The following is a 23,140-nucleotide window of genomic DNA, read 5'->3' on the forward strand; positions in this document are numbered from 1 at the left end:
CTGCCCTAAAAGAAAAACAAATAGTTAACTTGCAGAGATCACAATCCTGCAAGACAGGAGTCTCCTTTGGTCTACAAATGTCCTAGTGATTCACAACAAAGAAGCTACCTTATCAATAGCCCAACTTCCAGGCACAAGTAACTCAGTTTCTCAAGCCCTAATGTCACCCTCCCCTCCATAAAACTGAAGGAGGCTGAGGCAGAAGGAAATGTAAATAAAGTTAAATTTCTTCTAAACCTAAAACTCACTGACAAAGATATTTGAGAGGAGGAATGTGACATTCCACCAGGAAACTCCCAATTGTCTTCATGTCAGTGCCTCGTTAGAGGGAAAAACAGCCTTGGCTTGACAATAACCAGAGCTCCAGTGTCCTGACAGTCTTCTTTACCGTGACAGCCCTTCTTAACACCCCCTTTTTCCTCACCTACCCAACTCCCGTGTATATAATCAGCGACTCCTCAGGATAGCAGAGCAGCAGCTCTTTCTGCCCACGGGTCCTGTCCCTGTGCTTTAATAAACCACCATTTTGCACCAAAGATGTCTCAAGAATTCTTTCTTGGTCAGACCTCAGCCTACCAAACCTCACCTATGTTCTAGAACTTCATCAGTACCACATATCAAAACCTGGAGGAGGCCTGGGTGGCTCACTGGTTTAAGCCTCTGCCTTTGAATCAGGTCATGAGGGTCATGATCTCAGGGTCCTGGGATAGAGCCCCGCATCGGGCTCTCTGCTCAGCAGGGAGCCTGCTTCCCCGATCCCCCCCACCCCCCCGCGCCCCCCCCCCCCGCTCTCTGCTGCTTCTCTGCTTACTTGTGATTTCTCTCTCTGTCAAATAAATAAATAAAATCTTAAAAAAAAAAAAGACCTGGAGTACACAGAATAACTAAATGCGGGGGAGAAATGGGGCACCTGGGTGGCTCAGTGGGTTAAGCCGCTGCCTTCGGCTCAGGTCATGATCTCAGGGTCCTGGGATCGAGTCCCGCATTGGGCTCTCTGCTCAGCAGGGGCCTGCTTCCCTCTCTCTCTCTCTCTCTCTCTCTCTCTGCCTGCCTCTCCGTCTACTTGTGATCTCTCTCTGTCAAATAAATAAATAAAATCTAAAAAAATAAAAATAAAAAAAAATAAATGCGGGGGAGAAATGTGGAGAATGAATCAACAAAGCAGAAATAAATAAAATCCCTCCCCAAAAATAAGTAGGAGAGATTATCAGTAAACCAAATCTGGTTTTTTTAACACTGATAAAACTATAAAATTTTGGACAACTTTGCAGAAAAAGAAGAGAAGGAACAAATAAGTACCAGGAAAACCAAAGGAAATACAACTTCAGATGCAAATAAGTCATAAAAAATAACATGTATAAAGTATAAAAAATAACATGTATAAATGAATCTGAAATCCTAGATAAAACAGAGATTGTTGTAGGCAAATATAAATTACAAAAATTTACTCCAGGAGAAAGTAATGAATAAATAATAAAATAAACCAACACCCACAGAAGTTGAAATGACAAAGAACTACCAGAAAGGTACCATGCATGGAAGACCTTTCAGTCAAATGCTGAAAGAGCAGATAACTCCCCTGAACCACAACCGTTCCAGATTGCAGAATAAGGTAGACGGTTCCCCCAAATCATAGAACAGGGCTAGCATTTCCCTACTGTCAAAACTGGGCAAGGACAGGGCAAGAAAGAAAACCACGGGCCAATTCCATTCTGAAAACAAACGCAAAACAACCCTAAAGGAAATAGTATTAAAAGTCTGGCACAATGGGGCCCCTGGGTGGCTCAGTGCATTAGTTAAGCCTCTGCCTTGGGCTCAGGTCACGATCCCAGGGTCCTCACATTGGGCTCTCTGCTCTGCAGGGAGACTGCCTCCCCGCCACTCTCTGCCTGTCTCTCTGCCTACTTGTGATCTCTCTTTCTCTCTCTCTCTCTGTCAAATAAATAAATAAAAATCTTTTTAAAAAAATAAAAATATTAAAAAAAAAAAAAAAAGCCTGGCACAAGATAAGGATTGTTCATTATCACCACTATAGGTAACATTGCATTGGGATTCCTAGCCAAAGGGGAAGGGGAGAGCAAAGAGTTATAAAGGTGGAAATATTAAGCTGTCATTTTGTTACCTCAAGGGGATTATCTAGCCAGGAGAGTATGGAGAATTAAAACAAGTAAGAGCGAGTTCAATAACGTAGCCAGATACAACATTAGCAATAAAAGCAGATAGCCGTAACTGATAAGAAGAAAAAATCCAAGTCATAAATAAATAAGTAAAAACAGTAAAGTCCCAGGGAGTGAACCAGAGAACGCATGCATAAGATATCCCAGGAGAAAATTATACCTGTGTCCAAGATGGAAGACTCAATATCACAAATCATAAATTCTCCCCAAATTAGTAACTTATTCATTACAAGCTCAATGAAAATCCAAGGCATTTGTTATGGCATTGACAAGGTCTATCTCACTCCCCATTCCCCTGCAGGACCCCCCAGGCTTAATTTTTTTTTTAATTTTTAAAAAAATTTTTTTAAGATTTTATTTATTTGACAGAAAGAGAGAGACATCACAAGTAGGCAGAGAGGCAGGCAGAGAGAGAGGGGAGGAAGCAGGCTTCCTGCAGAGCAGAGAGCCCAACGTGGGGCTCGATCCTAGGACCCTGGGATCACGACCTGAGCCGAAGGCAGAGGCTTTAACCCACTGAGCCAAGGCAGAGGCTTTAACCCACTGAGCCACCCAGGTGCCCCCCTCCCAGGCTTAGAATCAAGCAGGCTCCCCTTCCTCACCCAAGTCTAGACAGCTACTTGGAAACCACCTGTTCTGCCTCCCACCTGCCTCTCTCTGATTTGAATCAACCCACAAGGTAAACAGAGTAACAATGTCAGCACAACACAAGCATGTTGGTTAATGGGCAATTTTCTCCCAGAAGTTAATATTTTGAAGCAATCAGGGGCAAGCGTTCTCACAGTTAAAAGAGGAAGCCTAGTGATCAAAGAGGATCTTTACACACAAAAAGCGGCAAATCTGCAGAAGGCTCTTCCTTTAGATACACAGAGGCTCCTTTTGGTGGTTTAAAGACCATAATGCTTGCTGCAATGTTATGGTATGTGGCCAAGCTGTGAATGCAGATGAAGAAACTACAATGATATTCTCTCATATCAAAATGACAGATTAATGGGAGACAACACCTTCAATCAGATTTTTAATTTTGATGGAAATGGTCTCCATTAGAAATTATTACCTCCAGACCAGCATCTCCGAGAAGGAAGCACAAGCCCCAGCCTTTAAAGACTGCAAAGAAGGGACTGAAGGCGCTCCTAAGTGCGAATGTCTGTGGAAATTTAACTGTGTTAGTATTTCTACTGGTTTCTCATTGGTATGTCTTACTGGTTTCGTAGCTCTCTGATTATAAAGTTGCGTACGTTTTGAACAATCTGTTCCTAGTTCTATTTTTCCTATAAAGCCTTGTTATTTATAGCGCACTGTTTTGTAGAACTCCCAATTTTTTTCAGGAACGCGTATATCAGTCACGGCAAAATCACCTATACTCAGAATAAGGGGGGGACTCTGTCTTCTAACAAGCATTCTTGATAGGTCCTAAGTTGGGGAGGGAGGGTGAAGGTTGGGGGGTAGTTCTCTGGACCTTGGGAACCACAGCCCATCAGAGTTCCTCTCTTCTCTCCTACCTCCAGACCTCCGGGCCACCCAGGAAAAGCCACGGGAAAGGCCCAGAATTTTGCCGCTTAGAAGCTTACAGATCTTGAGCCAGTCACTGAACCTCTGCAGGACTCAGTTTCCTCACTCTTTAAATGGGAAGGCAATGTGTTTGAAGAATCATGTTTAATTTAAAAATCTGCCTCTGATTCCCACTTTGCCATTTACACCTCTGTGACCTCGGACAAGAGACTCTGCTTCTTAACACGTCATCTGTAAAATGGGGTCTCTGCAAGAATTTAATGATGCTCCCCGCGTGCAAAGCACTTAGCACAAGAGGCGCGTTAAGCCCCAATAAATTGAAGTTCCTATTCTGGGAGGCGGGGAATTCTCGAGGGTATGAGGTTTGACTGCTGAGGCGGAAGAACCCAGAACTGGTGGGAAAAGACATGGCTGTGATTTCCCCCACGGACAGTAAACCCGTCCTGCCTGCCGGGTCTTCCCCGCTGAGGCCTCTCCATCAGCCGGACCCCCTAGCTTGCAAGAGCCACCAACACGCTTCCAGTGTTTGGGGCCGCCTCCTGTCGCGCGGGTCCGAGAACGGACTACATTTCCCGACGTGCACCTCGGGTCGGGACCCAGAGGGGCCGGCCAGCAAAGAGGACCTTGTCCCAGCCGCGTTAGAGGTTGGAGGCAGTAACCACCACTCGGGCAGCTTCTGTATTTCGCTTTGCGAAGCCAGTCAGCCACCGTCAATCCCACCTTGAGCCGCGGACCCGCAGGGTCTGTGAGGAGCGCTTGGCCCCCTCCTCCTCCCCTCCTCCAGGCGTCCGGTCCAAGGGGTCCCAGGGTCCGAGGCCAGGCTTATCTCCCCGGGAGGATTCCTTCGGCCCCCCGGGGTCCCCACTGTGGCCCGAGGTTGGCAGCGGGGCTCTGGGGGCTAGGGGACAGCCTCGAGGCCGCCCGGGCGGAGACTACAACTCCCAGGCGGCACCGCGGCGGCGGCGGCGAGCACGTCACTCAGGCACCGCCGGCGGCCCCGGGAAGCGGCGCGGGCGGGGGCAGGGCTGGGGCCGACCGGGAGGCCGGTGCTGAGGATGGGGGCTGACCGGCCGCCCCGCGCGTGAGAAGGCCGAGGGGCGCGCCACCCCATCGCGGGGCAGGCGCCCCCCGGGCCCAACCACCCCCACCCCGCCCGGCAGTCGTGGCCCGGGATGCGGAGCCGGGGGCCGCCGGTGGAGCTGCGCGGGGTGAGAGGCGCGGGGAAGGGGGCTGCCTGCTTCCCTCACCCTCGTCCACCACCGGCGGGCCCCGGCAGGAATTCGGGAGCCGCGCGGCCAGGCCCTCTTAGCGCCCTGACATTTGGGGGGAACAGGTGAACCCGCCGCCCTTCCCGCACCCCGCCCCGCTTGGGCAGCTAAATCAGAGGGGACGACCCTGCCCTTTTAAGGAGGCTTTTTGTTGCTCCTGCGGAGGCCCCCCTCCCCCCGGCCATGGCCACCAGGAGCCCCCTAAAACCCGCAGGGACTGCCCCCCATCCTGGCCACCGGGGCCCCCCCTCTGCATCCCGCGGGCAGCCAGTGTGAAGCGGCCTCCCGCAGCCCCCGGCCCCTCCCCCATGGAGGAGGAGGAGGGGGGGACGGCCAAGGAGTGGGGCACGACCCCCACGGGGCCCGTCTGGACCGCGGTGTTCGACTACGAGGCGGCGGGCGATGAGGAGCTGACCCTGCGGAGGGGCGACCGCGTCCAGGTGCTTTCCCAGGACTGTGCGGTGTCGGGCGACGAGGGCTGGTGGACCGGGCAGCTACCCAGCGGCCGTGTGGGCGTTTTCCCCAGCAACTACGTAGCCCCCGGCGCCCCCGCCGCGCCCGCGGGCCTCCAGCTGCCCCAGGAGATCCCTTTCCACGAGCTGCAGCTAGAGGAGATCATCGGTGTAGGGGGCTTTGGCAAGGTCTACCGGGCCCTGTGGCGCGGCGAGGAGGTGGCTGTCAAGGCCGCCCGGCTGGACCCTGAGCGGGACCCGGCAGTGACAGCAGAGCAGGTGCGCCAGGAGGCCCGGCTCTTCGGAGCCCTGAAGCACCCCAACATCATTGCCCTCCGAGGTGCCTGCCTCAGCCCCCCACACCTCTGCCTGGTGATGGAGTATGCCAGGGGGGGCGCACTGAGCAGGGTGCTGGCAGGCCGCCGGGTGCCCCCTCACGTGCTGGTCAACTGGGCTGTGCAGGTGGCCCGGGGCATGAACTACCTACACAATGATGCCCCTGTGCCCATCATCCACCGGGACCTCAAGTCCATCAACAGTAAGTGGTGTCCTCCCCCCAAAACTTGCTTCTACGAATCTTGTGAGGTCAATTGTAGGTGGTGGGAAATGGGGACACCAGAAGACACTGCCTAGGGTGAGAAGGGGCAGGAGATTACCTTCCCGGCCAAGTGAGGCAGGCCTCGCCATTAAGGGAGGAAAAGGAGGCTCAGAAAGGTCAAGGGGCCACCTGTACCCCAGACTACAGAGTCACAGTCGCTTTGTTAATGTGACTGGCCCTGCCCTCCTGGCATCAAACAGCACCAATGCAGTGGCCGCCCTCATGGCATTCGCTCTCCAGCCCCGATGCCAGAGTCTGCAGGGCGGGGATAGAAAGAGCCTAGCCTGGAGTCAGGGTTTCTCAGCCTCGGCACTATTTACCTTTGGGGCCAGAGGATCTGAGCAGGCTGCCCTGTGTGTCGGGGTCTCTTTAGCAGGCTCATGGGCCTCTGCCCACCAGATGCCCTGAGCATTCCCCATCCCCAGTTATGATAACCGAAACTTGTCTCCAGACATTGCCAAACGTCCCCTGGGGGTGGGGGGAGGATAAAGCCGCCCCCACTTGAGAACCATTTCCTGGAGTCCTCCCAGGCCTCTACCCCAGCTAGCGGAGGCCAAGTGGAGGTGAGGGAGGAGGAAGCGGGATGTGCCTTATGTAAAAGCTTCCAGGATTCCGGGCTTATCCCAGGCTCTCAGAAGTTGCTTGGTTGGTTGAATGGGAACTGGGGCCAGGCAGAAGGGAAGGCTCCCCAGGACCCCCACTTAGGTCCAGGAGCTTCTCATGATGTTAGCACATGTTAATTGAGCACCTCTTCCCAGTGGTTTCCACCCTTGTGGTCCTCACAAACTAAAGATTTCATTCATTCCCCAGTACTTCCCGAGCCACACCCTGCCCGGGGTCCTAAGTATACAGCAGGGGAAAGCCTACCTTCCTGGCTCCTCCCATCCTTCCTCTGCCTCACCTCACTCCCTTTCCTTCCACACTGATGGATTCATTCTTTCTTTTCTCATCTGATGTTTGTTGGGCCAAGTCATGCGCTAAGGAAAGGGCTCAGCAGTGAATGAGGCCAGAGTGTGCCTCACCTGAAATGTGACGGGTTCCCCTTTGCCCTCACCTTTGGACCCCCACATCTCATCTACTTCTGATTTCTGCCAATTCCGCACCTTGACATTTGTTTGAATTCATCTTGCGGGTTTTGTTTTTTGTTTTTTGGGTTTTTTTTTACAATTTTGTCGCTCTGCCCTCCCCAACCCGCTCCGCAACAGCAAAGCCCCTGCAGCAGAAGGATGTGTGTTCCTTACCTTCTAGGCCTCGCATTTGGGCACAAACAGAGGTGCCAGGAGCTCGAGGGGTGCCAAGCGCTGTGCCAGGGCTGGGGAATGGAGCAAGAGACACACAGATGGCTCCTGCCTTCCCTGATGCTCTGATATGCTGGGCAAGTGGAGGCAGGATGGGCAGCATGTCCTCTTGAAGGCTGACTGTGCTCTTGGCCCTTCCTCACCCCTGCTGATTCAACAGCCTAAAGGTGGAGTGTAAGGACACACACCCGTGCCGCCAGGTTTCCTGCAGCCATTGCTACTGGACATAGGATTGTTGGGGCTCTGTAGGCTCAGTCAGTGGGACAGGTCTGTGGCTGGGACAGGTCATGGGACTTCACAGCCCGGCTTCCTCCATTCCTCTTTCCCAAAGGAGCCCCTCTCCTGGTGTTGCACATACACTGGTTCATTCAACCAGTAATTCATAAGTAGAATTAAGTATATGGGCCCTATCGTAAGCTCTGGGATTACAGAAGTGAACCAGGCAAGATTTCCCCATATGGAAGTTAGGGGCCAATAAATAGAAGTAGATGATGGTTATTTAAATGGGTAGGTAGAGAGATAGATGACAGTTTCCAGAGAGTATCAGGGGCTCTGAAGGAAATAAAGTAGATCACAGATGAGGCAGAAGGAGCTCTTGGAGTCAGATAGGCAGGGGAGGCAGTCCTGGAGTGGAGGCCTGAGCAAAGACGACCCAAGGTCCCAAGGTGGGAATGAACATGCCTTGTTGGAGAAAACAGCGAGGAGACCAGAGGGGCTGGAAGAAGAGGAATGAGGCAGAATTAGAAGATGAGGTCAGAAGTGTAGGCAGGGCCCAGATCAGGATGACCCTGGGGGCCATGATGAGGATTTGGGGTATTTTAGTCAATGCCGTGGAAGCCATTAGAGGGTTTCTATGCAGGGGTGACGCAGATGGGAGGGAGTTCCCTCTGTCACAGGGTCACCCCACAAATAGGAGAGGTGGGGACCAAGAAGAGAGGGATGGAGTCATATGCCAGAGAGTTGAGGGAGGCCTCTGGGCTTTGATGATGGGAGATGTAGCCAGAAAGGATCAAAGATCCAGGTGGAGGACTAAGGACCAATTACGGTGACGTCGCATACTAATAACAATAGCCAGGATTTTGTAAGGACGAACTGTTGCTTCAGGCCCTAAATCCTTCCTACAACCCTCTAGAGTAAATATTACCGTTGTCTCCATTTAACAGAGGAGAAATTTTAGCGTTAAGAAGAATACATTAACAAGGATCTGCTAGTGAGCGGCAGAACGGGATTCAAACCGAGGCAGGACCCTGTACGCTTTGGGGCCTCCGTTTGGTAGAAGCTGGTAGAACATCATAGCAGATAAGAGATTGGGCTCTCGGGACAGATCTTGATCAGGTCTTTGCTGCACAGTTTTCTAGCTGTATGATCTTGGCCAGGAGACTTCATCTCTCTGAGCCTAGTCGATAAAATGGGCTGCTTTCTAGTTAATTCATGTGAAGGGCTTAGCACAGTGCATACCATATAACGGACTGCTGATAAAACCAGCTGTGATTATAATCATCGTTAGGAACCATCCCAGGCAGCAAGCTGGAACCACTCAATATGCTTGGGGGATATGTCTGTCTGATTTTGTCACCCTAATGCTATGAAACAAGTCACCCCCAAGGCTCAGTGTCTTAAAACTTGATGTCATTCATTGCTGCTCACACATGCACGCCTGCCAGAGGGTAAGCTGTAGGCTGGGCTCAGCCGGAGAGCCTTGACTCCAGGTAGCTCCCGTGCACTCTGGACCAGCAGGCTAGCCGAGCAGAGCATGGTCTCTCGGTGATGGCAGAAGCTGAGAGGGCAGGCAGATGGGTGAGGCCTCTCAAGGCCTAGGCTAGGACCTGGCATTCTGTCACTTCAGCCTCATCCTGTTGACCAAAACAAGTCACGTGGCTAACAACCCGGAAGTCAAGGAGGGGGAAATGCATTCTGCCTCTTTCCCGGGGGAGAGGAAGGCACAATCACCTGGCCAGGACTGTGATGCTGCAGAAGGAAGTAGAATGCGCCCCCGCCCATGCAGTTTGCCACAGGGGGTAACAAAGACAGAACCACATTCATTCCTTCTGCTCATGGCCTGTAGTTCCTGCCTCTGGGCTGGCTGGGAATTCAAGGCCTAGACCAAGGAGAACCAAGGCATTGGCTACAGACCTTGCGATGAGCTCCCCAGAGCCCAGGTTGAAGTGAGGAGGGTAGTGGGCCCAGGAGACGCCCCCTCCGCATTCGTGGGAGCCTGGGGCAGGGATTGGACTGCAGGGAAGGGTCCACGATATTCCAGACCAGGAAAGGAGCCACTGCGGGGAGGGGGATGGACAGCTTAAGGTGAGGAGAGAACAAGTCGGGGACTCCAGTTGAGGCAGGGGCCGGGACACTCGGGTCTGCAGCCCAGAAGCTGTGGGGTGACCCGCCTTTCTTCCTCCCCACCCCCCAGTCCTTATCCTGGAGGCCATCGAGAACCACAACCTCGCAGACACGGTGCTCAAGATCACAGACTTCGGCCTCGCCCGCGAGTGGCACAAGACCACCAAAATGAGCGCTGCGGGGACTTACGCCTGGATGGCTCCAGAGGTCATCCGCCTCTCCCTCTTCTCCAAAAGCAGTGACGTCTGGAGGTGCTGATGGGGGCGGCGGGGGAGTCCTGGCAATGGGGGAGCAGGGGCGGGGGGAGGGGTGACAGAGTGGGAGGGGTGGTCTCCCACTGAAGCGAGGATCCGGGCCTGGCCAAGGGGCCCGCTGGCAAGGCCAGGCTGGCAGACACCAAAGCGGGTGTCTGCTCCGTGCGGTCAGGTGGCAGCTGAGGACTCGGATTCGAGTGGAAAATTCCAAAGATCTAGAGATAAGGTGTCAGCACCAGGGTCCTCAGACACCATCTAGCATGCCACCCCACTTGTCAGCAGGGAACTGAGGCCTTTGGAGGCATCCGTCCATCCACCCATACACCCAGCCGTCCGTCCGTCTACTCTGGGTGCTAGGGATACGGCAGGAAATAAAAGTAGACACATTTCCTGGCCATGGGGATAATAAATAAGTAAATAAACACACAAAAAAGCTGGGAAAACAGCTGGTTTTGAGTTTAAAAAGTCCTAAAATAATTTCAAAAGATATCGAGCTAACCCCCAGGACAAAGCAGCAGACGGTATCAAGAGCCAGGGGGCAGATCGAAAAGCCGGAGGATGACTTTGGGGAAGGCTTTGCTGGGAAGCAAGACTTGAACTGAGTTCGGACAGACACGAGGGAGCCAGCCCTGTGCAGTTTGGGGGAAGAAGCTTCCCAGGCAATGGGGACAGGGCCCACAAAGGAGACACCAGCGTGAGAACAAGCTTGGTCCATTCCAGATACAACTACGAGGCCCACGCGGCTGGAGCAGAGCAGGCAAGGAGAGAGGTGGTAGGAAATGACAGAGGAGAGAGCGGGACGAGGGACCAGGCACTGGGCTTTATTCTATGTGCGGGCGAAAGCCGAGAGTGACCTTAGTGAATGGCATGGTCTGGCTGAGTGTTGCAAGGCTCCCTGGGCTGGAGGATGAGGACAGGATTGTGGGGGACAGGAGTAGTGGGGGAGGGCGCCAGTGAGGAGGCTGTTGCCCTCACCAGCGAGGCTGGTTGGTGGCAGCTGGACCTCTTCAACCCCTGGCCTCCTCCTGGGAGGGAGCCCAACCCAGGTCAGTCCCCAGCTGAGGCTCCAGATGGACCAAGCAGCAAAGTCATGGCTTTGGGGCAGACAAATCAGACAGGAGGTCTCCGTGAGAGCAGTGCAGCCCTTCGGAGAAGGCTCTGAGTGGCTTTATGTTGAAGCATTCATCTGTGGTACCGAACATTTAACAGAGCCAGATCTCTGAGCAGAAAACCCCAAATGCAACAAATGGAAGCTTCTGCTTGCATGTAAAGCCCAGGGCCTCTGTGGGGCCCCCGACAACAGGAATTCGGGATCCTAGATCAGGGGGTTCCTCAACAGGGGTGTCACTGACATCAGGCAAGGTCATTCTTCCTTGTGTGGTCCCACCTGTACTTTTCAGGACACCAGGCATACATGGTTCCTGGCCCCCAGACGTCATCACGCTCCCTGGTGGTCATGACAGTCCAAACATCCCAACAGGTTTCCAGCGATGCAGGGAAGGTACGGGGTTCATGCCGCTGCTGTTTTCCTCCACCTCGAGTGGCCTCTGTTCCCAAGCTCGCTTCATCATCCAACATCCAAAGTGGCTCCTTGGGCTCCAGCCTTTAGGACCACATTACAGCCAGTAGGAAGGCCAAAAGCAGAAAAGACACCCCTTCTCTCTAAGGACGCTTCCCAGCAGTTAGTTGCAGCGGACATAGCCTCCTCCATCCCACTGTCCGGGGCCGTCGCCACAGAGGCTCCCTTAGCTACAAAGGAGGATGGAAAATGATTTCAGACAGGATACGCCCCACTCAGAGTCCCAGTGCAGGCCAGGAGAAGGGAGGCTGCCCACTGGAGGAGAGGAGACATGGTGTCCCTCTTGCTCCGGGGCCTAGAACAATGTCTGGCACAGAGCGGATGTGTTTCTATGTGGAGTGAACGCACGCGTGGATGTGGGGGAGCCCGGGGACCTTCCGCATGCCGGGCGCTGCATGAGATGGTCATTAGGCTCCTGAGGGAGCTCAGTTTCCCGGAGCAGGTGGACCCGCAGGGGACCAGCAGAGGGGTGCATGCCCCGGTGTTGCATATCCATTAAGGACACTGCCATGGGCCTCAAGCAGGCCTGAGACCTGTCCACTTACTGGCTGTGTGACCTTTAGGCAGACAACTTAGCCTCTCTGAGCCTGTGCCTGCTCGCCGGATAAAACGGGGGTCATACCCATACCTTCTGCCTTACAGGGCTGTTGTGAGGATTACTGAGAGCGCCTAGCACGGTGCTGGCCTGGAGTAAGTGCTTTATACATGTTAAATAGTGTTAACTTGTTTTTAGAGGTAAGTGCTGAGGGGTCTTGTGGGAACATAGAGGAGGGGCCTCTAACCTAGCTTTGGAGGCTGTGGAATCAAGGAAGGCTTCCTGGTAGAGAGGGTACCTGAATTCTGACTTAAAGGACAGTTACGCAAAGGGAAGGATGTCCTCGACAAAGGGAACAGCATGTGCGAAGCCAGAGGGTAGGAAGAACAGGGCTGGTTCAACTTGTTCGACGTGACCGCAGCTGGTGCTGGGGTTGGTGCAGGGGCAAGAGCACTTAGAGGCAGGGGCTACAGGGGTCATCAGAGGTCAGGGCTAAGAAAAGTGCCTTTGCCCCATGGGCACAGGGGACACACTGAAGGTTTTCAGGTAGGGGTGAGGGGAGAGAGAGCAAAGGCAAGACATCAGAGAGAGCCAACCCCATAACATCTATTTGAGATCAGGCCGGCAGAGGTCAATCATGTTCTTGTGGCCTCACTGGGGGTTGCTGGGGTGAGGGAGGCCCCCCAGGGGACCAGAGGCAGGGCTGGGGTGTAGGTGAGGATTCGGGTGGGCTGCAGCATCACCCCTCCCTCTTCCCCACCTGCAGCTTCGGGGTGCTGCTCTGGGAGCTGCTGACGGGTGAGGTCCCCTACCGTGAAATCGACGCCTTGGCCGTGGCGTATGGCGTGGCTATGAACAAGCTGACGCTGCCCATCCCCTCCACGTGCCCCGAGCCCTTTGCCCGCCTCCTGGAGGGTGAGCCAGGGCCCTGTGGAGATAGGCTCAGCTCGGGTGGCAGGGGCCCTCGGGCCAGCCCTCACCCCTTCACACCCATCCATCCCAGTGGGCCCAGAAATGAGGGAGAAGGGGCTGCAACCATCAGACTACAGACTGCCTCCATGGCCCCCAGACTCCTGTTCTGGCCAGGCCCACGGCTCCTCAGGCCAGCTGTTAGCATTCACTGGCCCTGGGATTCCTCCCTGATCCTTGATTCTGCCACACATGAGGGAGCGGGTCCCCAGGTTTCTCTCCCAGAGTTTCATTGAGTGAAATGTTGCCCGGAATTTGGCTCTGCCTTCCTTCCCCTCGGCTCCGTGGAAGTTGTCGGTCCACAGTCCCCTGAAGTCCTGCCTTCCATGGAGCAAGGTGATGCCCCAGAGCACGACCACTGACATCTCCCCTCCCACCGCTGTCCTCCCCACCCCCACCCCAGAATGCTGGGACCCAGAACCCCACGGGCGGCCAGATTTCGGGAGCATCTTGAAGCGGCTTGAAGTCATCGAACAGTCAGCTCTGTTCCAGATGCCACTGGAGTCCTTCCACTCGCTGCAGGAAGACTGGAAGCTGGAAATTCAGCATATGTTCGATGACCTCCGGACCAAAGAGAAGGTGAAGGCAGGGGACAGAGTGGGTGGAATGAAGTGAGAGCCTGCCTTCTGGGGCCTTCAGTGGGGCAGAGGCCCCTCCCCTGAGCTGCAGTTTTTGGGTCCATCCAGAGCCAAGGGGGGCTTCTTTGCATAATAAGAAAAGGCACCAGGCACTGACATTCTTACAAGTGATACTGCCTGATCTATGGGGTTCTGAAACCCAACAGCCAGAATGGGAAGGACAGGGGAGGCAAGGGAGATGTGACATGAAGGCAGCTTTGCAAAGTATGAACAGTGGCTGACCTCCAGTGGTGAACAGTACATTGGTGCACTACTTTGCCTTTTTTGGATGTTTGAAGTTTTCCAAATTGAGGAGCCAAAAAATTAAAAATCAAAGGGGGAAAAAATAAAGTCACCCCTTTCTTTGTGCTAAAACAGTCTCATCTCCTGACAGGGCTGGTAAAGAGTGAGTTGCCCCATCGCTGGTCGTGCTCGTGCTATGCCCTGACCACAGCAGCCGCGGGTGCATCCCCGGGGCGGAGGGGGGGCGGAGAGAGGTGGGTACGGGGCTAGGGGGCAGATAGGTATGCCCCCTGATCCCCAGCCTCCTGGCTCCTCCCCAGGAGCTCCGGAGTCGGGAGGAGGAGCTGCTGCGGGCCGCTCAGGAGCAGCGCTTCCAGGAGGAGCAGCTGCGGCGGCGGGAGCAGGAGCTGGCGGAGCGCGAGATGGACATCGTGGAGCGGGAGCTGCACCTGCTCATGTGCCAGCTGAGCCAGGAGAAGCCGCGGGTCCGCAAACGCAAGGGCAACTTCAAGCGCAGCCGCCTCCTCAAGCTGCGGGAAGGCGGCAGCCACATCAGCCTGCCCTCCGGTACCGCCCCCGGCCCCACCCCCCGAGGCTGCCAGGACCAGGCCTAACAAGGGCTTTTCATCTTCCTTTTAGTTTGTAAACTTTTTTTCCTTGCTAACTATATCACGCATGTGGAAAAAGACCAGAAAACAGTATAGCTTCCGGAGCACATATAGGTCCCTGCCCCATGAAGGCAGAGAGAACCTCCAGCCACCCCGAGTGCCCTCACACCCCTTCTGAACACCAATCCCCAGCCATCCCCACCTCCACCGAGAGTAACCTCTTTTATGACCTTCGAGGTATTCATTCCTCTACTTCTCTTCGTTGTTTCCTCTCCCATCTGTTTTGTTCGTTTGTTTTAATTTTTTTTGTTTTGTTTTAGTTTAGTTTTTGTTGTTGTTGTTGTTGTTGTTTTTTAATTATCTTTCAGTCTCCTGCTTTTTCTGGCTTGCCAGAAATTTGTTGAGGAACATCATTTATCCATGGCATCTCCCACAATGGGAGCGGATGTTGCCGCTTGCAGCCCCCTGGATCCCCCTGGCATCACATAACACACCCCTCCTTCCCCTGCATTTCTTTTTTTTTTTTTTTTTAATTTTTTTTCTTTTTTTTCTAAGATTTTATTTATTTATTTGACAGACAGAGATTACAAGTAGGCAGAGAGGCAGGCAGAGAGAGAGGAGGAAGCACGCTCCCTGCTGAGCAGAGAGCCCGATGTGGGGCTCGATCCCAGGACCCTGGAATCATGACCTGAGCTGAATGCAGAGGCTTTAACCCACTGAGCCACCCAGGCACCCCTTCCCCTGCATTTCTGATAAAGTGGTATTAAACCATGTGAAATTGCTGACCTTCAGCCCTTTTGTTTCACATGGCTTAATCAATTTCAAGTTCAGGTTTGGGCTCTTGTTTTCCCAAAGGCTGCTTCCTAGGGACCCTTACAGTGCTCACCTCCATAAGCCCTGTAAAGTCTGCTCGACTCTGTCTCTGGGATATTAGAAGCCATAGTGCAGTGCTCAAAACAGCACTGGCCAACAAAACCTAATGCAAGCCACACAGCTAAGTTTTAAATCTCCTCCTGGCCTCCTTAAAAGCTGGAAAAAGAAATAGGTGGCATTGAATTTAACAATGTATTTTATTTAGCCCAATATATAGATCCAAAATGTTATGGTGTCCCATGTAACCAACACAGGAAACGTTGTTAGGGATTTTACCTTTTTTATTCATACTCAATCTTTGAAACCCAGCATACAAGTTACAGTGCATCTGACTTGGTCCAGGCACTAAATCTGCATCAAAAAATACTTGATCTGCGTTTAGATTTCATGAAATTTGCAGTTGGGAAAGTAGACACACACACACGCGCGCGCGATTCACATACCCAAGTTGTTCCAAACGTACTTCAAGGTTTTCAATAACCAAACTGAGTATCCATTTCTAAGTTTAAGTTTAAATCCACTGCAACCACACAGATGAAGTGTAAACTCTCCAGTTCCTCAGCGGCCATCCCACACGGCAAGTGCTCCGTGGCCACATGTGGCTAATGGCCACCACGTTGGACAATTAGGCCTAGATCCATAGTCAATCCTTAGTTAATTAGGGACCCAATTAGGATCCTTCCTCTCAACCTCTGGCATGTGCCAGAGGTCTCTGGTGGGCTCATCATGGTTAGAAGGCTGCCCTTTACCCCAGAGGTGCAGGAGGCCCCAAAGTGGGCACCCTCTCCCCATCCTTGGCCTCCAGGTAACTTGGGCAGTTTGGGAATGCAAACCAGTGGGGTTCCCATTCCAGCACTCCTTCTATCCTACAAAGAGACCTTCTCTTTGGCTACCCATGGAGCCGCTTGCTCAGGAAAGTCTCTTTCTTTTCGCAGGCTTCGAGCATAAGATCACAGTCCAGGCCTCTCCAACCCTGGACAAGCGGAAAGGATCCGACGGGGCCAGCCCCCCAGCGAGCCCCAGCATCATTCCCCGGCTGAGGGCCATTCGCTGTGAGTATCTCCCCCAGGCCCTGACCCATCTGTCATCAACAAACTTTCTCTGCACACATACCATGGACTGAGCCGGAGGAACAGGAACAACAGGGACAAGACAGGCAGGGTCCCCTCCCTGATTCTCATTGGAGAGACAGAATAAACAAGCCAACAAGTCAGTTAGGGGGACAATTTCCTGTAGCGCTAAGTGCTGTAAAGGAGAGCAGGGAAGGGAATAAAAGAGCAAAATGGCTGTTTTACATCAGGAAGGCCCGTGTAAGGAGCTGGGGTTTGAGCAGGGACCTGCGGGGTGAGAAGGAGCGAGGAGGGCCAGGATCCGAAGGAAGTATGTCCCTGCCAGAGGGACCAGCAAGGGCCAAGGCTGGGGGTGGGGGTGGAATGAGCAAGGGAAGGGTCATGCCTGGGTTAGAATCCAAGGTCCCTTGGACTTGCTGGTGGAGGGTGGATCTGAGAGTGAGGCGGGGAGCACAGTGGGCAGACACTGTCCAAGACCCCGTAACCCAGTGGCTTCTCTTGACCAGTGACTCCTGTGGACGGTGGTGGCAGCAGCAGTGGCAGCAGCGGTGGTGGCAGTGGGACATGGGGCCGCAGCGGGCCCCCAAAGAAGGAAGAACTGGTTGGAGGCAAGAAGAAGGGCCGGACCTGGGGACCCAGCTCCACCCTGCAGAAGGAGCGGGCTGGAGGGGAGGAGAGGTACTTGCCACTGACAGCCCACCGCTGGCCCTGCCCCTGGCCCCCAGCCCCCTCCCCCACAGCCAGCAGGCCTGCACTCTAACTCCCTCCCCCCATCTCTGGTGCTCCCTGCAGGCTGAAGGCCCTGGGGGAAGGAAGCAAACAGTGGTCATCAAGCGCCCCCAACCTGGGCAAATCCCCCAAACATACACCGATCGCCCCAGGCTTCGCCAGCCTCAATGAGATGGGTAAGAGGGTGAGGGTGCCTTTAAAATGGAGAGGGAGGGGCATCCGGAGGGAAACATAACCCAAGAGGAAGAAGTGACCTCTCCTCTGGCTTGGGGGCTTGTGGGCTTACCGGGAGGGAGCCGCGGCCCTGGACCTGTGGGTCGGCAACATTCCTGGAAAGGTCCTGGAACAGCCGCTGGTTGCAGGCTCATTCCCTGGGGCAGGGGGCTCTGGGGCGGGAAAGAGTCCAGAACCATGTTTGGTGGAACTTGGTGGCCGCGCTGCCCCGAGGGTCTTTTGGGGCTGCCCCCTTGCCACCAAGTCCCCCCGGGCACCGTGGGGACAGCGGGGTGGGTGGGGGGCGGCCAGCCCCGGGAGGCGAGTGACGGGCCCCCTCCCGGTTGCAGAGGAGTTCGCGGAGGCGGACGGAGACAACAGCGTGCCCCCCTCCCCCTACACCACCCCGTCCTACCTCACCGTGCCCCTGCCGGCCGAGCCCTCCCCGGGGGCGCCCGCGCCCCTCTCCCGGCCGGGCCACGGCGGCCGGCGGCGCTGCGAGCTGGCCCTGCTGGGCTGCGCCACGCTGCTGGGCGCCGTGGGTCTGGGCGCAGACGTGGCCGAGGCGCGCGCGGCGGACTGCGAGGAGCAGCGGCGCTGGCTGGACGGCCTCTTCCCCCGCGCCGGCCGCTTCCCGCGGGGCCTCAGCCCGCCCGGGCGCTCGCCCGGCCGCCGCGACGACGCGGCCCCCGGCCCGGGCCTGGCGCCCTCGGCCACCCTGGTGTCGCTGTCGTCCGTGTCTGACTGCAACTCCACGCGTTCGCTGCTGCGCTCCGACAGCGACGAGGCCGCGCCGGCCGCGCCCTCCCCGCCCCCCTCCCCGCCCAGCACCAACCCCCTAGTGGACCTGGAGCTGGAGAGCTTCAAGAAAGACCCCCGCCAGTCGCTCACGCCCACCCACGTCACGGCCGCGCGCGCAGTGAGCCGCGGGCACCGGCGGACGCCGTCGGACGGTGCGCTGGGGCAGCGGGGGGCGCCTGAGCCCGCGGCTCCCCGCCCTGGTGAGTGAGGCGCCCGGCAGCCAGGGTGCAGAAAGCCACCCCCTCCCTACCCTCCCCCAAGGTCCAAGGTCCCAGCCCAGCGGTGACCCCCTCAATGCTAGGGTCTGTGTCCCCACGGTCCTCACTGCTGGGTGGTCGAGCCCCGGGATGCAGGAGAGGTGGCAAACGGAAGTGCCTCCAGGGGCCAGGCGGGTGACATTCCTGGCGACAGCAGCATCTATGGGGAGTCTGCTGTGCCAGACGCTGTTCCCTGTGCATTTATGAACAAGGCCAAAGACGATCAGCATAGGAATGGGCTATACCTACTGCCAGGCACTGGGCAGGGAGGGAGCTGCTGTCCCGCCCCTCGGAGACAGTACTGTGCCTCAGGTCCCTCTGCTGGGCTGTGTGCACCCCGCACTTCAGAGAGGGATTGGTGGGGAGTGCTTTATTTAGAGGGGTGACAGGGGAACAGGCTGTGACAGCTTAAGGAAGATGCTCAGAGTCGCTCTCAGATGAGTGAGCACTTAGGGGTGCTGGGGGCCGAGGCCAAGGTCTTGCCCCAGCTGGAGAGCACACCAAACATCAGCGGGTATTTCCAAAAAAAAGTCAGAAATTCCACTTCTCCTGTAAAGGTCCTGGCTTTTCAATGCCACCCTCTGGCCCACCCCATTGACCTCATCTGATCCTCTCTTACCAGGCCCTCGAGACCCCCTGGACTTCCCCCGTCTGTCCGACCCCCAGACCTTGTTCCCGACCCACCGCCGGCCCCCTGAGTTCCCTGGCCGCCCTACCACCCTGACCTTCGCCCCAAGACCCCGGCCGGCTGCCAGCCGCCCCCGCCTGGACCCCTGGAAACTGGTCTCCTTTGGCCGGACACTCGGCATCTCGCCTCCTAGCAGGCCGGACACCCCAGAGAGCCCCGGACTCCCTGGCATGCAGCCCACGCTGCTTGACATGGACATGGAGGGGCAGAGCCAGGACAGCACCGTGCCCCTGTGTGGGGCCCATGGCTCCCGCTGACGCCCGCCCTCCACCGCCCGCCTGGGCAGCCATGAATGTAGCACCCCAGGCCCCGCCGCGGCCTGCTGTGCCACAAGGCGGGGGAGGCCCTGGGCAGGATACTCGCTCTATTTATTGGGGAAGGGGGGGTGGGGGTCACTTAATTTATTCCTTTGTACCCCAGAGGGTGGGGCCCTGTGCCCACCCTGCAGTTGGGGGGAGGGCGGGCAGGGATACTCAGGGACAGGGCATCATAGGGATTTGGCACAAAATGCAGCATTAAAGGTAACCCCTGCCCCCTACAGCTCTTGGCTCTGTCTTTCCCCAGCCCAGGCCCTGATCCTGGGTCATCCCCAGGAGGGCACCCCCACCCCCTATCCCACACTTCCTCCCTGAGCCTCTGGGTTTCTGAGATCCAGAGGGGGAAGCCCAGGCACGGTCTCCCCCTGATCCCCACAAGAACACCACACAAAGAGGTTACGGTCACCAGTGACAAGTGCTTTACCAGCAAACACACGAGTCAGGGGAAGTTACACGGTGAGGTGGGAGTGGGGGGGGGAGGGAAAGCAACCCCCCTCGGTTGGCCTTAGCCAACGACGTCCCGAGTCCCGGCCCCGGCCCCACTGTCTTCCCGCTGGAGGCTGCAACGGTTCATCTTCAGCTGAGTCAGCTGGATGTAGCGGAGGACATTGGTGTCTGTGGGAGAGGTGGGCACGGCGTTACCTGGGTGTCCAGGGATAGCCGGTGGCATTCACACCGCGGCCGCTCACACCTCACCATGCCCAGCCCACAGCGGCTCCCCCGCACAGCCGCTCTTGCCAGAGTCCTCCAGAAGCCCCAGCCACAACAAGCGGAACGGGGGGCCTTTCACACCTCCACACTTTAGCTTTTGCTGTGCTCACCACCAGAATGCCTCTGCTCAGACGCTGCTGTCATACTTCTGCCCACCCTCCCAAGAACATCTGCGAGATGTCTGTTCCCTCTAAACCTCTCACCGGGAAAACTCATGCTGCCTCTGCTCCCACAGCCCTGGCTGGGACCTGTACCCGTTCTGCTCCCCTGTCGCTGGCTCTCAACACAAGACTGATGCTGTGTCTGTTCCCTGTCCCCAACACCCCCCCCCCCCAACTATGATGTCTTAGAGAGCAAGCAACAAGCCTCCAGCTCTGCCAAGCCTCCCCCACCCGACCCCACCCCTTAGAATTTCTTAGCCTTGTCCGCCCTGGGGTCTGCCTCCCAGCAAGTGCTCCACCAGCAGCGGGTGGGTGAAGAGGGGAATGATTAGGTGGGTGTGTGAATGGGTTAGTGAGTGGATGAATGAGAATGGGGGGTGGGTGGGGATGGGGGGGTGAGTGAGTAGGGAGTGGATGAATGAGAATGGGGGGTGGGTGGAGACAGGGGTGACTGAGTAGGGAGTGGCTGAGTAGGTGCGTGGGAGGCATAGATGAGTCAATGAATAGATGGGAGGTGGTTGGGTGAATGTCAGGGGAACATGGAGGGGAGAGGAGGGGTGAATGAATGGCAGGTGAGTGCCCAGAGTGTAAGGAGTGGGTGGATGGAGAGGTAGATCCTGGGGAGGAGGCAGAGCCCTTCCTTGAAGCAGCTCTGCCCTGATCCTCCCTCGTGTTTCCCTGTTTTCTCTGCTCTAGCCCCTTTCCTTGCTTGGTCCGGCCCTCACCTGTGGGCTCCCGGCTGCGGGCCTCCTGCAGGTAGCGCAGCGCGCGTGCATAGTCGCCCAGGTGGTAGAAGGCAATGCCGGCGCGGTAGGTGGCCTTGAAGTTGCCCTGCTGCTTCTCCAGGACCTTGAGACAGTACTCGCGCACCCGCTCATAGTTCACCAGCTCCGACTGCAGCAGGCAGGCTGCGGGGACACCGGGGCCGGTGCTCGCAGAGCCTGGCGGCACCCCTAGACCTCACCTGACTGCTAGGAGCCGCCCGGCCCTTTCCGGAGGCTGAGCCCTGGGTTAGGGATTGCTCAGGCCACCGGGGCCGCGGATCTTCTGACCAATTAGGATAGAGTCAATCTGCGCGGCCGCTAGAGGGCGCGAAAACACAGACAAGCGCTCGCGGGCGATTAGCTGGGAAGTTTCTGCAGGGGAGTGGACTAAAGGAGATCTCAGGTGAGGGATGGGGCGTTGAATCGCTAATCCCGGGTAAGATTTTCTCACCTGAGGTTCGCAGGTAACAGCCCAAAGCCCATTTCTTGCATCTCAGCCCTTCTATCCCTGTGTTCCCCAACACCCCCAACCCCTCTCCTTGATAAGCTCTGGGGTCTCCCTTCACAGACCCCAGGTCTGGGCCCTTCCAGCCTCCAGCCCCCCACCCAAGGCTTCACGATTGCCCCTCACTCCCCAACCCTCTCCGTATGCACCCTCTGCGCCCCCCGACGGCCCCATACCCGTGAGAGAGTCATAACATTCCACCTCCGTATTCTCCACCAGGCGCCGCTGCTCCTCGCTGAGGCGGGCTGGCCCCGGGCTGCTGGCGGGTCCGGGGGCGGGGGCGGGCAGGCCTCCAGGGCGGGCCCCCTGAGCCGCCTTCAGCTGCAGCAGTGCCCGGTGATACTTGCCAATGGCTTCCCGGAACTTCTTCTCTCGGTAGCAGCGCTGGCCCTCCGCCTTGAACGCCACGGCGGCCCGCAGGCTGCTGTCGAGCGCAGCGCCCAGGCCCCCCGACGGCTCGGGGGCAGGGCTGGGACGAGCCGAGCCATGGCGGGGGCCCGGACCCGGCGGGGAGAGGGCGGGAGGCGGGCGCGGCGGAGGCTCCGGGGCAGCGCTGAGCATCAGCACCGGGGACAGCGCGCCGCGCTGCATTGTGGGAAACTCCTGCGGCCGCCGCTGCAGCTACCGCATCGCCCCCCGCGGGGCCGGTCCCCACCCTCTCTCCGCCCCCGCACCTCCGGCAGCCGACTCCGCCTGCCCCCTATGGGTCTAGAGAAACCCCTCAGGACTTTCTCTTTCTATCCTCCAAATCAGCCCCAGCCCTAGTTCTCCAACCGGCCTCTCCCTTCTTCCCACTCCCCTTACTCCCACCCTCCTGCCTGTTCTCCTCCCCGCTGCCCAAAGCTCCGACAGCTTTCTGGAAGGAAAACAAGTCTAGGGAAAAAGACGGAAGATATCAAACCTCGTGGAAAGCCGGTTTTCAGACCCTAGGCATTTCAGGGATTTAGATAAGAGCACAGGCTTGTGCTGCCCAGATTCAATTCCCTGCTTATAATTTCTCACTAGTGATAGTACTTGGGCAAATCACCCAAATTACCTGGAACTCTATATCCTCATCAGTACCGTAGGACAATGATAGCAACCTGGAAACTTATTTATCTATACAGCAAACAAATATTCACTGATATTTCTGTGCCCGGCTCTGGTCTGGGCGGTGGTGGGAAAGAGCAGGGACCGAGAGAGCCTCAGCCCCTAGTCCAGCCAGGAGACAGACCACTGACCAGAGAGTGACAGCCCCAATGGTCTAGCCTGGGAAGCTGTGGCAAAGTAGCCAGGGTGGGATGCATTGGGGAGGCACAACAGGATGTGAGGGCCCAGAGGAGGTGACTGCCTTAGACTGAGGTGGTGAGTGAAGGCTTCCTGGAGAAGGCAATAACTCCGTGAACAAAAGAGACCTGCTTCTTGCCCTCCCCAAGCTCACTGGGTAGGAAAAGCAGACAAGAGATGGCCCACAGTGAGTAGCACAAGAATACAAGAGCATACAGAAAAGGAATCACATGAGAGGCTTTTAGGAGAGAAACAGGGTGAATGAGATAGTTGACCTTCAACCCTCCTTAGCTGCTTACTTGGTGGTGGGAGCTCGGCTTCCCCCTGCCTTC

At 56.3% G+C, this 23,140-nt stretch overlaps 2 protein-coding genes across 2 annotated transcripts; one reads left to right on the forward strand and one right to left on the reverse strand.

The window, feature by feature from the left end:
- Nucleotides 1-4,666: 4,666 nt before the first annotated feature.
- Nucleotides 4,667-19,632, forward strand: MAP3K10 (mitogen-activated protein kinase kinase kinase 10). Its single transcript, XM_047710887.1, has 10 exons — nt 4,667-5,947; nt 9,719-9,899; nt 12,783-12,931; nt 13,389-13,564; nt 14,166-14,412; nt 16,262-16,378; nt 16,903-17,074; nt 17,189-17,301; nt 17,689-18,339; nt 19,019-19,632. The coding sequence occupies exons 1-10, from the start codon at nt 5,266-5,268 to the stop codon at nt 19,339-19,341; spliced, it is 2,811 nt and encodes a 936-aa protein (XP_047566843.1). The 5' UTR covers nt 4,667-5,265; the 3' UTR covers nt 19,342-19,632.
- Nucleotides 19,633-19,803: 171 nt separating this feature from the next.
- On the reverse strand, nt 19,804-22,305 carry TTC9B (tetratricopeptide repeat domain 9B). Its single transcript, XM_047710888.1, has 3 exons — nt 21,719-22,305; nt 20,999-21,181; nt 19,804-20,016 (listed from the first exon to the last, which is right to left on the reverse strand). Exons 1-3 carry the CDS (start codon nt 22,131-22,133, stop codon nt 19,907-19,909), a joined length of 708 nt encoding a protein of 235 aa, XP_047566844.1. The 5' UTR covers nt 22,134-22,305; the 3' UTR covers nt 19,804-19,906.
- Nucleotides 22,306-23,140: the final 835 nt, after the last annotated feature.

The sequence above is a fragment of the Lutra lutra genome, chromosome 17, assembly GCF_902655055.1.
Source record: "Lutra lutra chromosome 17, mLutLut1.2, whole genome shotgun sequence".
Classification (NCBI taxonomy): domain Eukaryota; kingdom Metazoa; phylum Chordata; class Mammalia; order Carnivora; family Mustelidae; genus Lutra; species Lutra lutra.